Source organism: Saimiri boliviensis (assembly GCF_048565385.1).
Source record: "Saimiri boliviensis isolate mSaiBol1 chromosome 19 unlocalized genomic scaffold, mSaiBol1.pri SUPER_19_unloc_1, whole genome shotgun sequence".
In the NCBI taxonomy this organism is placed as follows: Eukaryota; Metazoa; Chordata; class Mammalia; order Primates; family Cebidae; genus Saimiri; species Saimiri boliviensis.
This window is the reverse complement of record NW_027412502.1, coordinates 2,583,441-2,605,701: the sequence shown is the minus strand read 5'-3', so window position 1 is coordinate 2,605,701 and position 22,261 is coordinate 2,583,441. Positions and strand designations below refer to the sequence as shown.

The following is a 22,261-nucleotide window of genomic DNA, read 5'->3' as shown; positions in this document are numbered from 1 at the left end:
CCACAAAATCTCAGAATACAAAATAATATGCAGAAATCACAAGCATTCGTATATACCAATCACAGGCAAACAGAGAGCCAAATCAAGAAGGAACTCCCATTCACAATTACTACAAAGAGAATAAAATACCTAGGAATATAACTAATAAAGGATGTAAAGGACCTCTTCAAGGAGAACAACAAACGAAATAAGAGAGGAGACAAACAGATGGAGAAACATTCCATGCTCACGGTTAGGAAGAATCAATAGGTCAAAATGGTCATACTGCCCAAAGTAATCTATAGATTCACTGCTATCCCCATCAAGCTTCCAATGACCTTCTTCACATAACTGGAAAAAGCCACTTTAAACTTTATATGGAATCACAAGAGACCCCACATAGCTAAAACAATCCTGAGAAAAAAGAACAAAGCTGGAGGCATCACACTGCCAGACTTCAAACTATATAGAGGCTACAGTAATCAAAACAGCATGCCACTGGTACCAAAACAGAGACATAAACCAATGGAACAGAACAAAGACCCCGGAACACACATCTAAAGCACCACACATCTAGAACCATCCGGTCTTTGACAAACCTGGCAAAAACAACAACGGGGAAAGGACTCCATGTTTAATAAGTGGTGTTGGGAAAACTGGCTAGCAATGTGCAGAAAGCAGAAACTGGACCCCTATTTGTCACCTTACACTAAAACTAACTCAAGAAGGATCAAAGATTTAAACATAAAACCTCACATGATAAAAACACTAGAAGAAAACAGGCAAAACCATCCTGGACATAGGCATAGGCAAGGATTTCATGACTAAAACACCAAAAGCAATGGCAATAAAATCCAGGATAGACAAATGGGATCTTATTAAACTCCAGAGCTTCTGTACAGCAGAAGAAAGCAGCATTGCATGCATCAGCTATCAAGAGAATGGGAAAAAATGTTTGCAATCTACCCATCTGACAAAGGGCTAATATCCAGAATCAACAAAGACCTAAAACAGATATACAAGAAAAAAACAACCCCATTCAAAGTGGGAGAAGGATATGAACAGACACTTTTCAAAAGAGGACATATTTGAGGCCAACAAACACATGAAAAAATGCTCATCATCACTGGTCATTAGAGAAATGCAAATCAAAACCACACTGAGATATCATCTCATGCCAGTTAGAATGTTGATCTTTAAAAAATCGGAGACAACAGATGCTGGAAACGATGTGGAGAAATAGGAATACTCTTACACAGTTGGTGGGAGTGTAAAATAATTCAGCCATTGTGGAAGACAGTGTGGAAATTTCTCAAGGATCTAGGAATAGAAATTCCATTTGACCAAGCAATCCCACTATTGGGTATATACCCAAAGAACTATAAATTGTTCTACTATAAAGACACATGCACACATATGTTGATAGCAGCCTGTGTACAATAGCAAAGACCTGGAACCAACCCAAATGCCCACCAATGATAGACTGGACAAAGAAAATATGGTACATATACACCATGGAATACTACACACTCATAAAAAATGATGAGTTCGTGTCCTTGGTAGAGACTTGGATGAATCTGGAAAACAACATCTCAACAAACTGACACAAGAACAGAAAGGCAAACACCGTATGTTCTCACTCATAGGTGGGTGTTGAACAACAAGAACACATGGACTCAGGGAGAGGAACATCACACACTGGGGGCAGTTGGGAGGGGTAGGGGAGAGACAGTGGAGGGGGGAAGGTGGGAAGGGCTAACATGGGAAGAAATGCCAGATATAATATGCACCTAAAATAAAATAAAGAATAAAAAAAAAAAAAAAATAGAAAAAGTCACGAGGGGCCGGGCACGGTGGCTAGTGGCTGAAATCCCAACACTTTGTGAGACCAAGGCAGGCAGATCACCTGAATTCAGGAGGTTGATACCAGCCTGGCCAACATGGGGAAACCCTGTCCCTACTAAAAATACAAAAATTAGCTTGGCATGCTGGCATGCACCTGTAATCCCAGCTACTCAGAAGGCTGGGGCAGAAGAATCACTTGAACCCAGGAGGCGGAGGTTGTAATGAGCCAAGACTGCACCACTGAACTCCAGCCTAGGTGACAGAGCAAGACTCCATTTCAAAAAAAGAAAAAAAAGTAACGAGAAAAGATTGAGGACTGAGCCCTAGGAAACAACAATGTGCAAAAGGAGAAAGTTGAGAAGCAAGTAAACAGACCATGACAAAAGGACTAGAAAGGCAGGAGGCCTGAGGGAGTGAGGTCCTTCAGCGGGCTAATTGAAGATGCTATTAGGGAGGAGATGCCCTCCATTTGGTTTAATATTGCTGCCAGATTACATAAAATGAGGTGTTAGAAAAAAATCCCTAGATTTATTACAGAGAAACGTTAAGTGATAACCTTGAGAACAATAACCTTGAGGAGCGTTGAATTTGAAGACTTACTGGCATGAGATCAAGACTGAATGGAAAGAAAATCTGAGTTCATGAGTGTAGATAGTTCTTTGAAAGAGATCATAATTGGGAGTCAGTCATGGAAATGTGATAGGCAAGAAACAGTAGTTTTCAAATTTTATATAGCAATGATATATTTTAAAGGTTATAAAAATTATACACTTATAGTGTTAAAAAATCCTAGACTGAGGTATTAAATTCTTAAAATTATAGAACTAAAAGACCCCTTGAACATTTCTAAATTACAAAAGCTGGTTATCATATTCATGCTTACACATAAAGACCAAGGAATACTAAAAGTTTCAAAGAGAGTATTTCTTGCTTGATAAAAATCATCCAATTCTAGGATAGTTGATACTCATCAAATATACAAAGTAATAATCACAGAAAAATACTGAATGCTATTAACAGGAATAAAATAGAAGAAAAGCAGAAAAAAATCATATTTTATAAATGAAATGTTAAAAATTATATGAAGTTACTGTTGAAAAATGTGGTGAGGTGACTACTTAAATATATCCTTATTTCAAAGGAAGAAGAATGCCACACATGCAGAGCACTTTTACCAATCAGATTCACTGCATTAGCAGCACCTTCCTTTAGGAAAAGGATCAGCAAATTAGCACTTGTGGGCCAAATCCAGCCCACTGCCTGTTTTTCTAAGTAAAGTATTTTGGAGCACAGCCATGCTTATTCACTTTATTGTCCGTGGAGTCCATTAGCTGGCTGTGATGTTGCACACCTGTGGTCCCAGCTAGTAGAGAGGCTGAGATGGGAGGATCACTAGAGCCCAGAAAGTCAAGACTGCAGTCAGCCATGATCATGCAATTGCACTCCAGCCTGGGAGACAGAGTGAGACCCTGTCTCAAAAAAATAAATGTATATAGCCCACAAAGCCAAAAATATTTACTAACTGAGTCTTTGCAGAAAAAGCTGGCCAGCTCCTGGTTTAGTGGATCAAAGATCCTGTGATGTATTTTCATAAAAGTTTTACCCAATGTACTGAAATGTTTATATTAAATATAGATTTCTAACTAGTTTTCCCATCCCGTCCCTAAATTCTAAGTATAATCCTGGTACTCACTCCCAAGTTTATGTTAAATGCTAGCCTATACAAAAAAATACTCTTTCTCTTACTTTCTTCTTTTTGTTATTTACATGTTGCTTTGTTTCAAGAAAGAATATAAAAATGCCCTACTAAAGGGATTCTGTTTGTTCACATGCTGCAAGAGGGGAAAAACACAAAGCACATTTTACAGAAAATAATTTGTTACAAGTCAGAACTAAGACATGAAGCCAAGCAGGGCACTCCAGGACTGAATCTGCTGGCTTCTTTAATAGGCTTCTTGCTCTCTTTCTTTCCTGGCAGCTGTGAGTCCCACAGGTAATAGAGTGTCAGTCCCTAAGAGAAACACAACTCCGACATTCATCTTTATCTATTAAGTTCATCTGTCCCAATTCTGTGGATGCTGACTTTCAGTCATTGATGATGATACACATGGACATTTATCATCAACTTTGGATCTTTGACAATTCTTATTATTAAGAGTCAAACTAGTAGGATGCAAGTTATAAATGCTGATTATCCAAATACCTACTCAAAATACCCTGTATGAATATTCCATTAAATATGCATAGAAAAAAATCAGTCATTCCTGCTACTGTTTACTCTTCTGTATTCACCAGAAAATTTCCTATTCCTTCCGCATGTCCAGGTTAAATGCTAGGGTACAATCTGGAAACCAGTGCATCATCTGAGCTTTCTCTCTATCCCCCAAACTTTTCTTATTCGATTATCACTAAATCATATTAACTATACCTCTCTTCTGTCTCTGCTTTATAGTCCCACTGCCATTTGGGACATAAACATTTAGAAAATGGCTTTTATTTAAATAAAAATGGCCAACTATTAATGTTATTTCTTACATAAAAAAAACTTAAGCAAAACAAATGAAAAAGACATAATACCACAAAAAAGGCCAACATTTTTAAATGAGAAACTAAGATTCCTAAGTTTCTTTTTTTTCACCATGCATGGGTGAAAACCTCTCACTACATTGACACTAGTTCAAGGATGTGTGACAAGGAAACTATAGCTGACTACTACTGCAAAAGCTTCCTTTGTCTCCTGGTTTCTTTACATGGTTACCTTCCATCAATCCTTTATGAGGGGTCAGCAAACTACAGGCCACAGGCCAAATCCAGTCTGCCTTATGGCTTTGTAAATAAAGTTTTCTTGGATCTCAGTCATGCCTATTTGCTTACATGTTATCCGTGGTGGTTTTCACACTACAACAGCAGGGTTAACTAGACACAACAGAGACCACAGAGTCTAAAATATTTCCCACCTCATCCTTTACAAGAAAAGTTTGCTAACCACTTTTACACCATAACCAGAATGCCTTAATACTCAAATTTAATCTTGTGACTCCCTGACTCAAATTTCTCCAATGAGCCTCTGCAGCAAACACTGCTGGCTCCCTACCAATAGCCTTTCCTTATTCTTTCTTGCCTAAGAAACACAAGTCTATTGGGATGTTTATTATCCCAATTCCCCTCCTCAGCTTCAGAAAGAGAAATGAGTATTCTAAGCTAATCACGTATCTGCTTTCCCAGTGCCTGGTTTTGGGATGTGCATGTGGTTTGACCCATCCAATGAAATGTTACAGGAAGCCCCTTGCATGCTTCTAAGTTTTCTACCCATTTAAAAGACACTGTGAAGAAAAGCAGCCCTTGCGATGTTGTGTTGTGAGAACAAGATGTTTGGAGCTGTTGCGGATTAGCCAACTATGAAAGGAGACATAATAAAACACTGCCAACAACACAGCTGAAAGAGGGACAAGTGGGATCCTGGGATATCACTGAACAACCCAAACAACTCTGATTCCTACTGTTTTAGCCACTGCTCATCTAGTATGTGCAGTCCAAAGCATTCTACTGGTAAAATGCCCATGGCCCACCAGATAAGAGCTATTCATTTCATTCATTCATTCATTCATTCATTCATTCATTCCTTTATTTATGGAGATAAAGTCTTACCCTTTTGCCTAGGCTGGTGTGCAGTGGCACAACAGCTCACTGCAACCTCTAGCTCCCAGGTTCAAGTGATTCTTGTGCCTCAGTCTCCCAATTAGCTGGGATTACACATGCTGGCTACCACACTCGGCTAATTTTTGTATTTTTAGTAGAGATGGGGTTCCACCATGATGACCAAGGCTGAATACCTACTCGTTTCTATAGTATTAAAAAGTCTATTATAAACTTGCCTTAGCTGAGTATTCACCTCACTCCCAACCTCTCATATCTCACACTTTTGGTACTAGCAAAAGTGAACTGCTCACAAACCCTGCAAAGCTCACTCAAGCATCTTGTCTTCTGCACTTGCTGCTCTTCCTCCCAGAGGGAATCGTGTTAGAAGTTCCTTCCGGCAGACACACAATCTTGTTACATCTTCCTTCTGCCAATCATCATTCTTCTGCTTCTTTACCTTGAAACATTCTACTCAGTCTGCATGCTTACCTTCAATCCTACCTACCTTTATTCAAAAAGCTTTCATTCCTCATCAGTTATGTCTGGCACATAATCAATATAATAAATAATCATAATTATAAATTTCCAGTGGGCATCCAGCACACAGCAAGCCCTGATTAAAGTAGCAAAATAATAAAAAATGATAATCATAATAATGAGCTCCTCTCTGTTTGTATTTTTATTTGTGTTCTGTAGCATTAGAAAAAAATGTATCTAAAAAACATTTCATAGTTATTTGTTAAGCGGACAAGTTAAAACATAAATAAAAATGTTTTTTTTGTCAATTCTGTTGAAAAAGCACAGAAATGAAATAGAGACAATTGTGTTATGAGCACCTTAAAGATCAAAATTACATCAATTTCATCTTTGTCTCCTTGTTATCAAAAGCTCTCTGATAAATAGATGGCTAAATTAAAGGTGTCCTTATACAATCTGGATTGTACAATGTATTAGGTGTCCACATCCAGGTAGCATACTAGCATTTTTGTTATTGTGAAACATTTTCTACTTTTATTATCATCTGCTGAGCCTAGAGTTGGGCAATTTGTATATTTATTATGACAATCTTTTGATGAATGGTAGCCGAGCATCTTGTTCTAACAAAATTACTGTTATCATGACAATTAACCCACAGATAGAAGAACACATCTTGTTCCAACAAAGTAAATATATCTCTTTTCATTTCAAATTAGGAGGAGGGAAGTCAGCAATAGTGAGACCTTGCTGGTACAAGCATAGGTTTCCTGACCAGTGCCTCACAGATTGGTACCAGTCCATGGCCTATTAAGAACCTCACTACACAGGAGGAAGTGAGCAGGAGGCAAACCAAGGAAGTGTCATTTGTATTTACAGCCACACCCCTGGCTCATCTTACTGCCTGAGCTCTGCCTCCTGTTAGATCAGGGACAACATTAGATCCTCACTTAAGCATGAACCTTGTTGTGAACTGCCCACATGAGGAATCTAGATCATGTGCTGCTTACGAGAATCTAATGTCATATGATCTGTCACTGTCGCCCTTTGTCCCAAGATCAGACCATCTATTTGTAGGAAAAGAAGCTCAGAGCTCCCACTGATTCTACATTACGGTAAGTTGCTAATTATTTCATTATATATTACAATGTATTAATAGTACAAAGTAGCAAAATAAATGTAATGTGATTGAATAATCCTGAAACTACCTCAACCTTTCCCTAGTCCATGGAATAACTGTCTTCCACAAAACCGGTCCCTGGTGCCAAAAAGCCTGGTGACAACTGGCCTAAAGTAACTCACTATCAGAAGTCTTACCTGGATTGCTGTTTTCAGAAAACTTTTTTGACTTCTGTTTTTCTTTGTAGTCCGAAAGTAATTGGCAAATTCTGTGTATAAAAATGTAATAAATAAAAAGACTTTTAATACTGAGATAAAAAATACTTACCAAATGTGAAATGCTTAGAGTAATTCAAACAATATCAGAATATCAGAACTTAACAATATTATTCCATCCACCTATGTGTACATTCTACAAACTTATCATAAACAAGAAAAAGAGTAAAGTGAAATAGTCAGAAATCAAGGGCACTATGACCCAGTAAGTTAACTCGCATTAGTCTGACATAATGTGTACCAACTCTGCCTAAGTCCTAGCTGCATAATGAACAGCTATTTGTTCTTGGACAAGTTGCTCCTCTTGGGCTCAATGTCATCTTCTACAAAATAAGAACTTTGCTGTCTTATTTCACTAGATTGTTATAAAGATTTAACAAGATAACATTTTTTAAAAGCTCACAGAAATATTAAAGCAATGGAATAATCTGTTCCTAAATTTTATGACTGAAATCATGTTGGAATTTCAAATAAAACCCAATCTGTATTTTGTGCATACGTTCCAATATGAAAAGGTTGCTGTTTTCAGGAAATGTTATTAAGTCCTAATTTTGCTTATTAGTTGTCCTACTCTTTGTGGCTCATAGTTCAGGGCATCTCAACTATTTCACAGTTTGTAACTAAATTTATTGATAAATAACTCCTTAAAGTAGATGACATGATTGTCCACTATTATGGAGTCTATCAATCACACTAAGGACAGAAAAACCAATGGATGTTAAGACCTGGCTGGGACCAATGATCCTTCCCTATAGACTCAAACTCTCAAACAGCAGATGTTTGTCAGGATGATGCTTTATATCCATGTTCATCTCCAGCTGACATGAGAGACCAAAACCCTACTTTCATTTATTTTTAGGTTCCATGAAGAAGTTGCAAGATACATACTAACAACATATTTTGCACACAACACCACACACATTATTCAGTTCCAGTGTTATCTCATAGACCACCTTACATGACTATTTTTGCAGTACAAATAACAACTTCAATATTTTGGTGACACCCATTTTGCTTTGAATCACTCTGTTGCATTATAGCTAGTCAGCAAACAGTCAAATGACCTTCCACTGACTGTGCAAAATATGGAATGCTTCAAAAATCTGTGTGGCCTCCTTATGCAGGAAGCCATGCTATTTTTCTCTTTATTGTTTCAATTTGAGAATGGGTACTGCTGAAGCAAACAGAAAGTTCTACTTTTACACGTGATTAGAAAGAACTTACAGAGTACCTACATAAATTGGTTATGAGTAACATATAAGCAGGGAATAATACACTGCAGAAGGCCGCAGGAGGCCTCTGAGGAGGAAGGCCTCTTCATGCCTCATGCTCCAGTGCAGGGTGACCTTGGCTCTGTTACCATAAACATGGTGCTCAAGGCTATAAAAACTCTTCGTAGAACTATGATGTAGCCAGACTTGTGGGCTCCTTGTAAGATCTGTGTTCCATCAGCTGTACTTAGATAACAAGCTAAAGATAACCACATGTCCTTCTTTTGTGAAACCCCCAAACTGCCACTGTTATCAATCCTTAGAATGACACACCACTTCCCGTTCACTGATTCAGTTCTGGCTCACTGGTTCACTCCACCATCATCCTCTCCCCACCATTACTCCACCCCTACCCTGTAGATCAAAGTGATTGTAACCAATAAATAGAGTGGATGGTCAGAGCTCAGGGCCTTCACTGTCACCTCCAAAGTAATAAGTGATGGCCCTCTGGTCCCATCATCTCTCTTCATCTTTCTTTTTCTCATTCCTTTGTTGCCACCAAACTCAGGGTACCCACAGGTGATGTAGGGGTGGCTCCCTACATTCTGGTGCCCAATGTGGGGCTCATGGAGCCCTACATTCTGGCACCCAACGTGTGGGGCTTATGGATCCCTATGTTCTGGCACCCAGTGTGCAGGGCTCATGGATTCCCTACATTCAGTGATGAGACATGGACAAGGTATGGCTCTGTTAAGTCCAACTAACCTACTTGAGATTCTGAGAATTCTCTTCAATAGCTTCCTGTGAGGTAGAATTTGAAAATATTTTTAAATATTGAGGTAGAGTTGCAAGTAGCTTGGGCAATTTTCATTATTATTTAAAACAGCTCAGTCAAGGGGCCAATCACAACTGGGAGTCCGCTGCTTCTGGGAAGGTAAATATGGGATTTTCTACTGCCTCAGGTATTATACAGGATATAAAGGTGCATGAGGGTACAGAACTGGTAGCAAAGAAGAAAGAAACACTCATCTCTTCCTGCCACATTATTTCAACCTCTCTGACCATTTAGAACAAGCCCAATGAATATCTGCTACAGAAAAGACCAACAAAGGCCTGAAAGGATCTCTTACCATGAAGGTCTCAGCTAAGTCTAGGCTGAATATGGGGGAGATGGTCAATTAGCTCATTTTGTGTGTGGATAAAGTCACATTGCCAGAGAATGGTGCTGGTGCTTTGGGAATAATGGCTGAGCATATAAGCATAGGTATGTGAATTTAAAAAACGCTGTAACTTCAACATCTTTGTATGAATCACCATGAAGACCTGAGGGATCTGAATCAGTAAGGGCATCTTGGTGTCAAAGATCAACCATTACCAGGCAGCAGGACCAGTTTCAGGGGCAAAAATGCAACAGAATCAACAGAAACAACAGAATGATTGGAGTGCCCTTTGTTTCTAGTCCTTCTGATTTGATAAAAGGGATTGTCTTCCTTGGATTTAGTAAATCCCTTTGGTTCTTGAAAAATTCAAAGAGTATGGAAGAGATAGTCTTCAGAAGACAGTAAATGACTTTCTGATAAACTGGACATTTCAAGACCCAAATAACTAATCAAAAAAAAAAAAAAAAAAAAGAAAGATGTGACACTATTTTTTATCTCATTCATAGGTGTTATACTTGGATGAAATGAACAATGTTGGAATCTGTAAACATAAAGGTCTTACAAGTCCTGAGATAAAGAATCCTGCACACACTGGTACTTCTAACCAGTCTACCTTTTGCTTGATTTCTAGCTGATGCAGGGGACTAACTCATTGCCACTTTAAAACTACCCAAACCAAACTACTACATCTCACTTGATATATAAGATACAGTTGTTGTAATTATTTTAAGCCTTAATTTAGTGTTAACTAGACTTTTCATGTAAACACTTACATATTATGTTGACTAGACACAGCATAATCCCTGGCAGTTTTTCCAGATTTATCTTGACAAAATGCATCAATATCTTGATCAAGTAGAAGGCCAACCATACTTGCTGATCCACAACATACGGCAAGTATAAGCACAGTCCTAAAATGACAGAGAGGTAATTTTTCCCTAACTGTAATAAAGTTGTAAGCTAATCTGGCATACTTTACCCATTTAGTATCTTGCCTGTCAATGCAGAATTAAACATTTGCATGCACTAAAAGACATAAGCATCTTGGGTGCTCAAGTTTTAATCTCTGTAAAATACCACCAAAGTTAAAAGGAAGGGACAAAAAGAAAACCTCTTATCTCAGTGGGTGTTAAATAGTAGAAGCTGCTAATTTAAAGGCCTTTGATAGGCAAGAAACTATGCTAGGGCCACTTACCTGAAGTGAAAAAAGATTTAAGTAAAGATTTCCTTCCCGCTTCCCGAGACTGATATACAGTAACAGAAAATCAGCTGTGGGGTCACATAAGAGCTATCTGCATGCTGAAAGCAGTAATATTAATAAGAATGGTGAAAACAGTAGTCATAATAGTTTCAGTTAATGATGCCAATAAGCGTGTGCTGGGCACTGAATTAAATGCCGCACACACACATCTTTCTTACTTATGCACAGGCAATTTTGAAGGAGATATTCTCCTCCTTTTCATATATGACAACACATTTGGTGGTAAATAACATTGCCAAGGTCACACACCTATCAAGTAAGAAAGCTAGGAATTAAACCCAGTCTTGTGTGAATCCGAAGCCTAGCTCTTTTCTCTTATCACCCACCTACACCTTGCCTTCATTAAAGGAACAGTGTACCCACTTAAAACTATCTCTACTTCCTCTCTCCATACCAATTAAAAATAAGGCCAGACACAGTGGCTCACACCTGTAATCCCAGCACTCTGGGAGACCGAGGCAGGCGGATCACAAGGTAAAGAAATTGAGACCATCCTGACCAACATGGTGAAACCCAGTCTCTACTAAGAAATACAACAATTAGCTGGGCATGGTGAAGCGTGCTTATAATCTCAGCTACTCAGGAGGCCGATTCAGGAAAATTGCTTGAACCTGGGAGGTGGAGTTTGCAGTGAGCAGAGATGGTACCACTGCACTCCAGCCTGGTGCCTGGTGACAGAGCGAGACTCTGTCTCAAAAATAAACAAACAAACAAACAAACAAATAAATAAATAATCAAAACATCAAAATACACTGGAATTAAAACAAAAGCTGATGAACTTACAGTATGTGGGAATAGCAATTAATTGTCTTGGAGGCATAAGCTAACATTAATATTCTTCAAAGAAAGCAACTCATCACAGAGTTATTCAAAAGACAAAATGATTATCAACTCCTATTTATGTTTAATAAAGTGTATTAGTGGAAAAGCATATAAGACATAGAGATTAAAAACTACTAGAAAGAGTTAAGTTCAATACTAAGTCATAAGTAAACTAAAAGTTAAAGTTCACACTTCATGAGACAAATATGAAATCCATTTAGCTAACATAAATCATATAACCAAAAATGTCACATAATAACATCAGTCAGTGTAGTAAGAGGAATCCCACTAAAACTGTTCTTTATGTTGCCCAGTCTAATTGTTTTTCTACTTAACTGATTTGTTGATCCTGATCACTATGTTGCAGTAAGTTAATCTTATAAATGTTTATGACTTGAGTGACTGCTATCATTCTACAACACAGAGATTAAAAAAAATAACTATACCTTCCAAATTTATCAATTGCATTTACATTAGCTTTTTTCTTGATTAAAAATTTCATCATTTTCTCTTTTTGTCCATATACAGCAAGTGAAAGTGGCGTGAGGCCACACTGTAAAACAATAAAAGCAAAAATGATATTTGATTCAAAAAATTATATACTTCTCAACTGAACTGGAAACTATATAAGATCCTATAAACTTACACTCATAGAAAGTAAACAAATTATAGTCACTTCCTTCTTACTCTTCGGTGCTTTCTCACACACTGCTCTTTCCCTTGGAGACACCTCTCTTCTGCCTCAACACATTAACTCTGATCATCTCAAAAACTCAGTTTAAACACTTACTGGTTCCAGGAATCTTTGCTTCTATGCCAGCGTTTGGCGTGGTATTATTGGATGATAATATTTTTTCCATCTAAACAAAGAGCTGTATCTTTTAGCTCTATATTCTCAAACTCTAAGACAAATTGTTGGGTATAAAGCAAGAATTTGTAAAATATTTCTTTAGTTTCATGTTTTACCAAAAGATCAAGCTCCAATGTGCAATAAATATTGCTACTAAGTCTCATACTGCCCATTTCAACAATTTTTCCAACATGTATTCATTTAAAATCAATTTGTATTTAAGTTTTCCAGATTGGTAACTAAATAAATAATCAGTTCACAGAACTAGTGAAACCAAATTTACAGAATCCCTATATGTAGTCTCAATAACTCCATGGTTTTCAGTGTTTAAAACTGCCATCCTGATTAAGCAAATGCTCTACAAACGTTTTATTTTTTATTATTTATTGTACTTTAGGTTCTGGGGTGCATGTGCAAATCATGCAGGATTGTTGCATAGTTACAAACATGGCAAGGTGGTTTGCTGCCTTCATCCCCCTATCTCCTCTATCTTGTATTTCTCCCCTCATTATCCCTCCCTACCCTCCCCATGCCCCTGCTGTCCCTCTCCTAGACCCCCTCAACCGACCACAGTCTCTGATGCTCCCCTCCCTGTGTCCATGTGTTCTCATTGTTCAACACCCACCTTTGAGTGATAATATGTGGTGTTTGGTTTCCTGTTCTTGTGTCTGTTTGCTAAAATGATGGTTTCCAGAGTCATCCATGTCCCTACGAAGGACATGAACTCATCATTTTTTATGGCTGCATAGTATTCCACGGTGTATATGTGCCACATTTTGTTTATCCAGTCTATAATTGATGGACATTTGGGTTGGTTCCAGGTCTTTGCTATTGTAAACAGTGCCACAATGATCATATGTGTGCATTTGTCTTTATAATAGAGCAATTTATAATTCTTTGGGTATATACCCAGTAATGAGATTGCTGGGTCAAATGGAATTTCTATTTCTAGGTCCTTGAGAAATTGCCACACTGTTTTCCACAATGATTGAACTAATTTGCAATCCCACCAACAGTGCAAAAATGTTCCTATTTCTCTACATCCTATCCAGCATCTGTTGTCTCCAGGTTTTTTAAAGATCACCATTCTAACTGGTGTGAGATGGTATCTCAATGTGGTTTTGATTTGCATTTCTCTAATGACCAGTGCTGATGAGCATTTTTTAATACGTTTGGTGGGCTCATATATGTCTTCTTTTGTAAAGTGTCTGTTCATATCCTTTGACCACTTTTGATTGGGTTTGTTTGTTTTCTTATAAATCTGTTTTATTTCTTCGCACATTCTGGATATTAGTCTTTTGTCAGATGGGCAGATTGCAAAATGTTTTTCCCATTCTGTTGGTTGCCAGTTCACTCTAATGATTGTTTCCTTTGCTGTACAGAAGCTCTGGAGTTTAATTAGATTCCATTTGTCGATTTTGGCTTTTGTTGCCATTGCTTTTGGTGTTTCAGCCATGAAGTCCTTGCCTACGCCTATGTCCTGAATGGTTTTGCCTAGGTTTTCTTCTAGGGTGTTTATGGTGTTAAGACTTATGTTTAGATTGTTAATCCATCTGGAATTAATTTTAGTGTAAGGTGTCAGGAAGGGGTCCAGTTTCTGCTTTCTGCACACTGCTAGCCAGTTTTCCCAATACCATTTAGAGAGATACTGGATAGTCTATAATAAAGCTTCAATTGATCAAAGAAGTTTAGAACTTGCTACAATTCTAACTGAGAAAACTCTGATCTTACTAACAACTTACTGAGCTAAGCACTTGAATGGTAACAAAGAGACACAAAATCCTGAGAGGACCATCCTCTACTTATTGAAGACTACTCACTGCAAATTTCTAAAGACCTTCTGAATGGCAGTGAATAACTGATGTTAGGAGAAGGTATTATTCCGTAAGCTGATTGATACTGCCAATAATATTCATTTTAACATCCCAACCACAGAGATAAAAGTCAGATTAGGCCAGCAATGGTGGCACACACCTGTAATCCTAGCATTTTGAAAGCCTGAAGCAGGTGAATCACTTGAGCCCAGGAGTTCAAGACTGGCCTGGGCAACATGGCAAAAAACTCATCTCTACTTCAGAAAAAAAAAAAAAAAAATACTAAAACTGAGGTTGAAGGACCACCTGAGCTTGGGGAGGTCAAGGCTGCAGGGAGCTGTGATCACACTACTGCACTCCAGCCTGGCAGAGACCTTGTCTCCCACCCCCCAAAAAAGTCAAACTAGTATTATGGGAAATGAAAGATATAAAGGAATTAGCACATATCCAACTCCAACTGCAACTATTCTAGAGATCTTAAGTTTCTGAGATGTAAGAATTTATATATTACACTTATTTATTCAGTGATTCCTCAGCAGGAGTGTATCCAGATTTTGAGGAATTTGTCATCATTGTTTAGAGAAAGGTCTCATTATGTTGCCCAGGCTAGACTCAAACTCCTGAGCTCAAGCAATTTTCCCCCTCAGCCTCCCCAGCAGCTGAGACTACAGCCATTCACCACCATGCCTGGCTTCAAGGAAACCTTTTGAAACATACATGTCCAGGATTTATTAGACTTACTTTATGAAAATCTTCAGGGGAGAGCCTAGACTTGTAGATTATTTAAAATTTTTCCTCAGGTTACTGAGATGCACAATTCTAGCTGAAAACTAGTGCAATAGATAATTACTTCGGTGTCCTCTCTTAGCCACATGACCAATTCCCTTTATCATTTGAGGATTTGGCCAAAAAGAGAAAAGAGTAGGAGAGAGATTCATTTGCTGAAAACACCACATAATTTTCCCAGGTAAGAGAAGAACAGGGTCTAGTAAACTCAAAATCCAACTTGATCTTGTTATTTATAAGCTCCTTATCTCCCACCTTCCCATCAAGATATTCTAGATTAGAAAGCAGAATTGAGACTCTAGTTGGCTATTTCTACCAGAAGAGGATCATGAGTCAGTTAAGTACCTGTTACTCCCTCTGCTCAAGGGTTTCCCACTACATTACCACCTATTCACTGCCAATCTGGTTCCTCAGAGGCCTCCTAACATTGATCTCCAGGCAATTTATAACTAACTCCCTCTCCCAAATTGAAAACTCGTTCTCTAAAACTGAAGAGAACTCTGTCTCACCATACAAAAGAAGCGAATGAATACCACCACACACACACACACACACACACACACAACCGTTTCATGGTCTTTCCCCTCCATTACCTAATTTCCAAACTAGCCTTGATATTTCTGATTGCTCTTTTCTCCCCTTTCCATTTCTCCCTCATGAGCAATCAGAGCTACCCTAAGCCTTGCCACTCAAGATACATCACTTCATATCGATTACTTTTCTTAGAAATTTGCCAAAGCAGCAGGATTTCTATTCACTGAAACATGTTTTTGTTTTCTTGGAGTTTTAATGTAAAACTTATTTCCAGGGCAAATTTTACTATTTTACAGTCATTAGGAAAAATAAACAAACAAACAAACAAACAAAAAACCTGGGAAAGAAAAATTGGAAAAAGCAATAAGTATTACCTTTTACAATGTCAGTGTTTTCAAAAAAAGAAATTTACCACAAGTACATTTTTAAAAAAGCTGTACCCTCTAATTCTTCTTTAAATTTAACAATTTTAAAATAAAATCTTAGACAATTAAGTCATTTCAAAATATTTTCATTCAGGTATGCTTGAGCTTACAAATACAGAAAACTAACCCTTACACAGGAGGTCGGTGTTAAAACAATCGCATTTCAGTATTTTGAAAATAAAATGGATAGATCTATACCTTGTTTTTTGCTTCAATATCAGCACCATATAAAAGCAGTGCTTTGGCCAGTAATTTGTCTTCATTGTAGACCGCATAGTGTAGCGCGGTATTGCCATACACATCCGGAAGGTCTGGGTCAGTGCCATGTTCTAGCAACGTTAACACACATTCATCTTCTTGGCACTGTACGGCCTGTCAGTATTAGACCAAAAACAAATCATAAATCCTAGGAACTCAAAAGAAATATTCCACAGGTTTCACCAACTAGCTATATTTAAATGAGAAAACTCATCTTTATTCTACATATTGAAATCAAATCCATCTCGTGCCGATACAGTCGGCTACTGCATACCTTTATTAGAGCTGTCCTCTTTTTGCTGTCAAAGGCATGAAGTTCACATCTTCTGTACAGCAAGAGTTTTACTATTTCTGAATTCCCATTGGCAGAGGCCAAATGGAGGGCAGTTCTATGGGAGTGAGAAGACTTTTTAGGAAATTGTAGTGCACTATCTACAGCCACCTCAGCAATTCATGTCATTGCAAACACTGAACAGTCTGCTATTACTCTGCCTTCAAAACAAACATTGCATTTTCCTTTGAAGAAAGTATACTATTTATTACCCCTCCTTACTCACTGTATGAGTGAAAGAGCAGCCTATTTGAACAGAAAGAGCATAGCCCTTGGATTCCATTCAACTTGGGCTGGAATCCTCTTTCCGCTCTGTCACTTCCTAGATGTTGCTTAGCCTTTTTGTATCTCAATTTCCTCAACAATAAAATGGGAATGAAAATAGTAACTTTCTCAGAGAAAACCACTGTAATACTTAATGAGACTCTACACAAAAGACAGAGAATAGTTCCTAACACAACAGCTCAATTGCTAGATATTATAATTTTTACTACTACTACTGGAGACATGTGAATTGAGTGAGATAATACAATTATACCTACACTTTGAGGTATTTTTTAAGGATTACAGGTAACATTCTATTTTAGTGATTCTAAGATGATTCCACGGTTGAACATTTCTTACACTGGAATGTCACTTGTAATTCATGATTTACTATAACTAATTAGCAGCATTTAAATAATTCTCTTATTGGGACGTAAAATAATGAGGCATCTTACAATGCCTGGTGCCTTACATTAGCTAGGCCACGTTATAATATAAGAGGTCTGGCACAGTTCTAGTCCAATGACTGGCATTTAGATGAAATAAGAAGGCTGAGGTGAAAACAAAAACAAATTTCTAAAATAAACTAATTCTTACTTTGGTTTTCAAAAAACTTTAAGCCAAAGAAAACTTGAGATTTAAATGACTAAGTATGTCTCATTTTTTTCAATACTCAGAATTACAGAATGTATGTAAATCAGGTATTTCTAATCATTAATATTAGGATTTAAGACTATTAGCAATTTTCTTTTTTAAAAAAGGATTTGGAAAACTATTTGTGGAGTTTCTTCAACGTTTACATCCAGTGATACCTGTGCAGGATGCGCAGTTTTGTTACATAGGTAAATGTGTGCCAAGGGGGGTTGTACAGATTGTTTCATCACCCAGATATGAAGCCGACTACCTGTTCCTTCTATTTCCTGCTGCTTTCCTTCCTCCCAACCCCCACCGTCTGATAGGCCCAGTGTGTGCTGCTCCCCTGTAGGTGTCTGTGTGTTCTCATCGTTTAGCTCTCACCTGTAAGTGAGAACATGTGGTATCTGGTGTTTTCTGTTCCTGTGTTAGTTTGCTAAGGATAATGGCCTCCAACATCATCCATGTCCCTGTAAAGGACATGCTCTCATTCTTTTTTTGTGGCTGCTGTTTATGTATCCCATTTTAGTTCTTAAAAGTACTAAAACAGTCTTTATCCAAGATTGTTATAAATTTTAAAGGACAATTAAAGGTTATCTTTTTACTATTTCTACCTTCAGAAATGCTTTTGTTTGAAAGGAGAGAGGAAAAGCTTCAATTAAGTTCTAATACCCCAATTTTAAATATCTCAGTTTGCCCAGCCCCAACATGTAAACATGAAGTTTTCAAAGATGAAGGACACTGAGAGGGAGTAGAACATGCCTGCGACGTAATAGGTGCGAGACAGTAGAATATGCCTGCCACAAAATAGGTGTCTGGCTTATGTTTGATGAATAAATAGATTGAAAGGATACAGCTGGTGAGTTCAATATTTTAAAAAAACTCCTGTAGAGGAATACATTTGTAATAGTAATAATCAGTTATATTTGCTATTTTAATTTTCATATATAACTAAAGTAAAACCATTAATCCACAGTTTTTACACATTATATATAAGGAGAAGATAAATATATAATAAAATGAATGTACAATAAAATCTACTGGAACAGGTAAACAGATTCCCTCTACTTCTGGATAGGGTAAAAGTTTACAGAAGATACCCATCCACAGAAATAAAAATAAATAATAGAATGTGAGAAACTATTTGTATCTATGCAAGTAGCATATTTCTTCTCTTCCCAAGGATTATTTCATGACTACTGAAACTTAACTAAAACTTTTGAGATGTTCATTGCAGAAATCACAGATAAGAGAAAGGGAAAAACTTCACTCACAAATCCCCAGAAATAAATTTGATCATATTTTCTACATCTTTTCAGCTAACACAAAAGCAGATTGTTGGTGTATATGTAAAACAGATTTTTTCCTCACTTTATATACCAAATTACATCTTTGCATGTCAACATATCTCTATCTATTGATGCCCTCAATGGTTACATATTATTCCATGCCATGGATGCACTGAAATTTGTTCATAAAATCTTCATATGAGTTCTTCTCAATACATTGCTATTATAAGCAATACAAAAAAAAGATGTATACATTTATTAAAGCTATTTCAGAATAATGAAATTGATGAGTAAAAGGCATATACATTTTAAAAATAGAGTTCTTACCACCAAAGTATCTATTTGAAAAGTCACAGCAACTTAAACTTTAAGCAACTGTGTAAATACCACTGTTCTTCATCCTCACACACTTTTTTTTTTTTTTTTTGAGAGGGAGTCTCGCTGTGTCCCCAGACCAGAGTGCAGTGGCACAATCTTGGCTCACTGCAACCTATGCCTCCCAGGTTGAAGCAGTTCTCCTGCCTCAGTCTCCCAAGTATCTGAGATTACAAGTACTCGCCACCAGGCCCAGGTCCAGCAAAGTTTTGTATTTTTAGTAGAGACAGGCTTTCACCATGCTGGCCTGGCTGGTCTCAAATTCTGAAATCATGATCCACCTTCCTTGACCTCCCAAAGTGCTGAGATTACAGGCATGAATCACTGCACCTGGCTTGTCATTCCTCATCTAACTTAAATTAGAATTAGAAAACAGTATTTTCTAATTCTGTTAGAAATTAGAAAATATTTTTAATTTCTAAACAGTATTTTCTAATTTCTGTGAAATAGAAAACAGTATTTCATTCCTCCTCTAGCTTAAATTCCTTCTCTTACCAGAACACTATGTTTTCCTAAGTGCGTAGATCACTGGTAGACATACAAAGAAATTACTTTGCCCAATTTTAAATTGAGTTTATTTAGTTGTCTTTTGGTTGACTTGAAAGAATTCTCTGTAAAATGAAAATACATGTTTTGTAAAGATGTTGGACCTCTGTTAATGTTTTTCTTATATACGGATGTTTTTTATTTTGCCAAGCCAACTTTCAGAATATTTGCTTTGGGAGGTTCTTAGGAAGGTCATTGTGAACATAAAAATACATCTGCATATATAGGCCAGGCACAGTGGCTCACAACTGTAATCTCAGCACTTTGGGAGGCCAAGGCAGGTGGATCACAAGTTCAAGAGTTCAAGACCAGCCTGGCCAAGATGATGAAACCCATCTCTACTAAAAATACAAAAACAAATAGCCAGGCATGGTGATGGGCACCTGTAATCCCAGCTACTCGAGAGGCTGAGGCAGAGAATTGCTTAAACCTGGGAGACAGAGGTTGCAGTGAGCCGAGATCACACCACTATACTCCAGCCTGAGCGACAAAGACTTCACCTAAATATTTATATATGCATATATAAATAGGCATTTGTGGGTTTTTTTTCTGGTACTTTTCACCTTTTGTGTATTTAAAGTTTTTTACTCTATACTGCAGGAATTTATTTTTGTCACATAAAAATCTAGCTAGGTTTCTCCAAACAGCCTGCATTTCACTTAGGAATAATTAAGTTTTTTACTAATATAAAACATCACCTTTATCAAGGACTAAATTCTTACATACATTTGACTATTTCTGGATTTCCTATTCTGTTCTGCTCATTTATGTCTTTTCAGCTGTTAGTAAACAATTTGTGGAAATAACACATGCAAATTTTGACATCTGGAAAGCAAATCTTTTTCTATTCTGCTACAAAAAAATTAATTTATCACAGTAACAGACAGCATGCCTAATTTAAAAATGCTAAAACTTTGCTATTTTCATTTGGTTTAGGTCCAAGTGATAAATACAGAAAGAGCTCATATCTTTTTTTTTAGATTTTTTAATTGCATTTTACGTTTTGGGATACATGTGAAGAACATGCAAGACTGTTGCATAGGTACACACATGGCAGTGTGGTTTGCTGCCTTCCTTCCGCTCACCTGTATCTGTCATTTCTCCCCATGCTATCTCTCCCCAGCTTCCCAACCCCCGTCCCGCCCCCATTTCCCCCCAACGGACCCCAGTGTGTAATGCTCCCCTCCCCGTGTCCATGTGTTCTCATTGTTCAACACCCGCAGAAAGAGCTCATATCTTGAGAGAAATGAGTCTTCCTATTCAAAGACACAAACCATCTTCCCATTTATTTTCCTTCTAAGGTTTCTCAGTAAATAACATATTTACATAGGATACATTGATATGAAACACATATTGAATTTTATTTGAAGAATATTTAGCCAGAAGTTGATATACTATGGAACTTAGTTCTCAATATATACCTTTCTATAATGTATATGACATTGTTTTAAAATGTGTACATTGAAAATAATCCACTGCAACGATTTAGTTTTGCGAGGTACATCACTTTAAGACAGTCTATTAGTGTTCAACGAGGGAAATTATAATTTGATTGGAAATCAGTTAAAGTTTTGTTTTCACGTTGCTGCTCATAAAGAGGCCTGTGCCCTGACCCCTCTGAGGTTCCCACAGCCAGGATGGTGCGGGGCCTGCAGAGACGATAAAGCCGGGCACCCCGCCACCGCCCCCACACCAGTAGGGCACATCCCCACCATCCCGCCTCCTCTCAGCGAGGCCCAGTTACCTTTGTTCCGTGTCCGTCTCGTTCACGTCAGTGCTCCTGAGCATGACGATGAGATCGGCTCTGGGGACTTTACCCCACCAGGCGGCTCTGTGGAGCTGGTCCAGGTCTTCTCGCCGGACCTGGTACCTTGGCTCCTCGAAGGCACCGTCGTCATAGTGTGCCCAAGTGCCCACGTTGCTCTTGCCGCTCCCCCTGCAGCAGGAGAAGCAGTGGCAGCACCATTTGCCCATCCTGCTCCTGAGACCAAAGGGCTTCTTCATAGCGGAGGCAGCCGGCTTTGAACAAACCTCAGCCACCATCTGCTTTTAACAGCCAGGGGAGGCCAGTAGTAGCGGGCAGATCGCCTCTACGAACCAGCTTGACCGACTAGCAGGAAACTCCGGGTTTCCAACCTGGTGGAAGAGAAAGGTCAATCCCAGCCCGAACCTGCCCACCCCAGGAGGGGAGCCCAGCCCAGCCCAGCCCACCCAGGGAAAGCCCACGCCCACCCAGGGAGAGCCCACTCCAACCCAAGGAAACACCCAGCCCGGCCAGGGGAATGCCAAGCTCAGCAGATAAAAGGTCAGGCCCAGCCAAGGAATGCGAGGGAGGAAACGTCAGTCAAAGCTAGGAACACGGAGCCAAGC

At 38.2% G+C, this 22,261-nt stretch overlaps 1 protein-coding gene and 1 non-coding gene across 2 annotated transcripts; both read right to left on the bottom strand.

Annotated features, from left to right (window-relative positions):
* Positions 1-5,900: 5,900 nt before the first annotated feature.
* On the bottom strand, positions 5,901-22,002 carry LOC141583192 (uncharacterized). The gene is made up of 7 exons (XM_074392524.1): positions 21,636-22,002; positions 16,728-16,842; positions 16,394-16,567; positions 12,233-12,339; positions 10,477-10,614; positions 7,255-7,325; positions 5,901-5,920 (listed from the first exon to the last, which is right to left on the bottom strand). Exons 1-7 carry the CDS (start codon positions 21,932-21,934, stop codon positions 5,901-5,903), a joined length of 924 nt encoding a protein of 307 aa, XP_074248625.1. The 5' UTR covers positions 21,935-22,002.
* LOC141583242 (U6 spliceosomal RNA) lies at positions 8,412-8,517 on the bottom strand. Its single transcript, XR_012515933.1, has one exon. It is a non-coding gene; the product is annotated as a U6 spliceosomal RNA (small nuclear RNA).
* Positions 22,003-22,261: the final 259 nt, after the last annotated feature.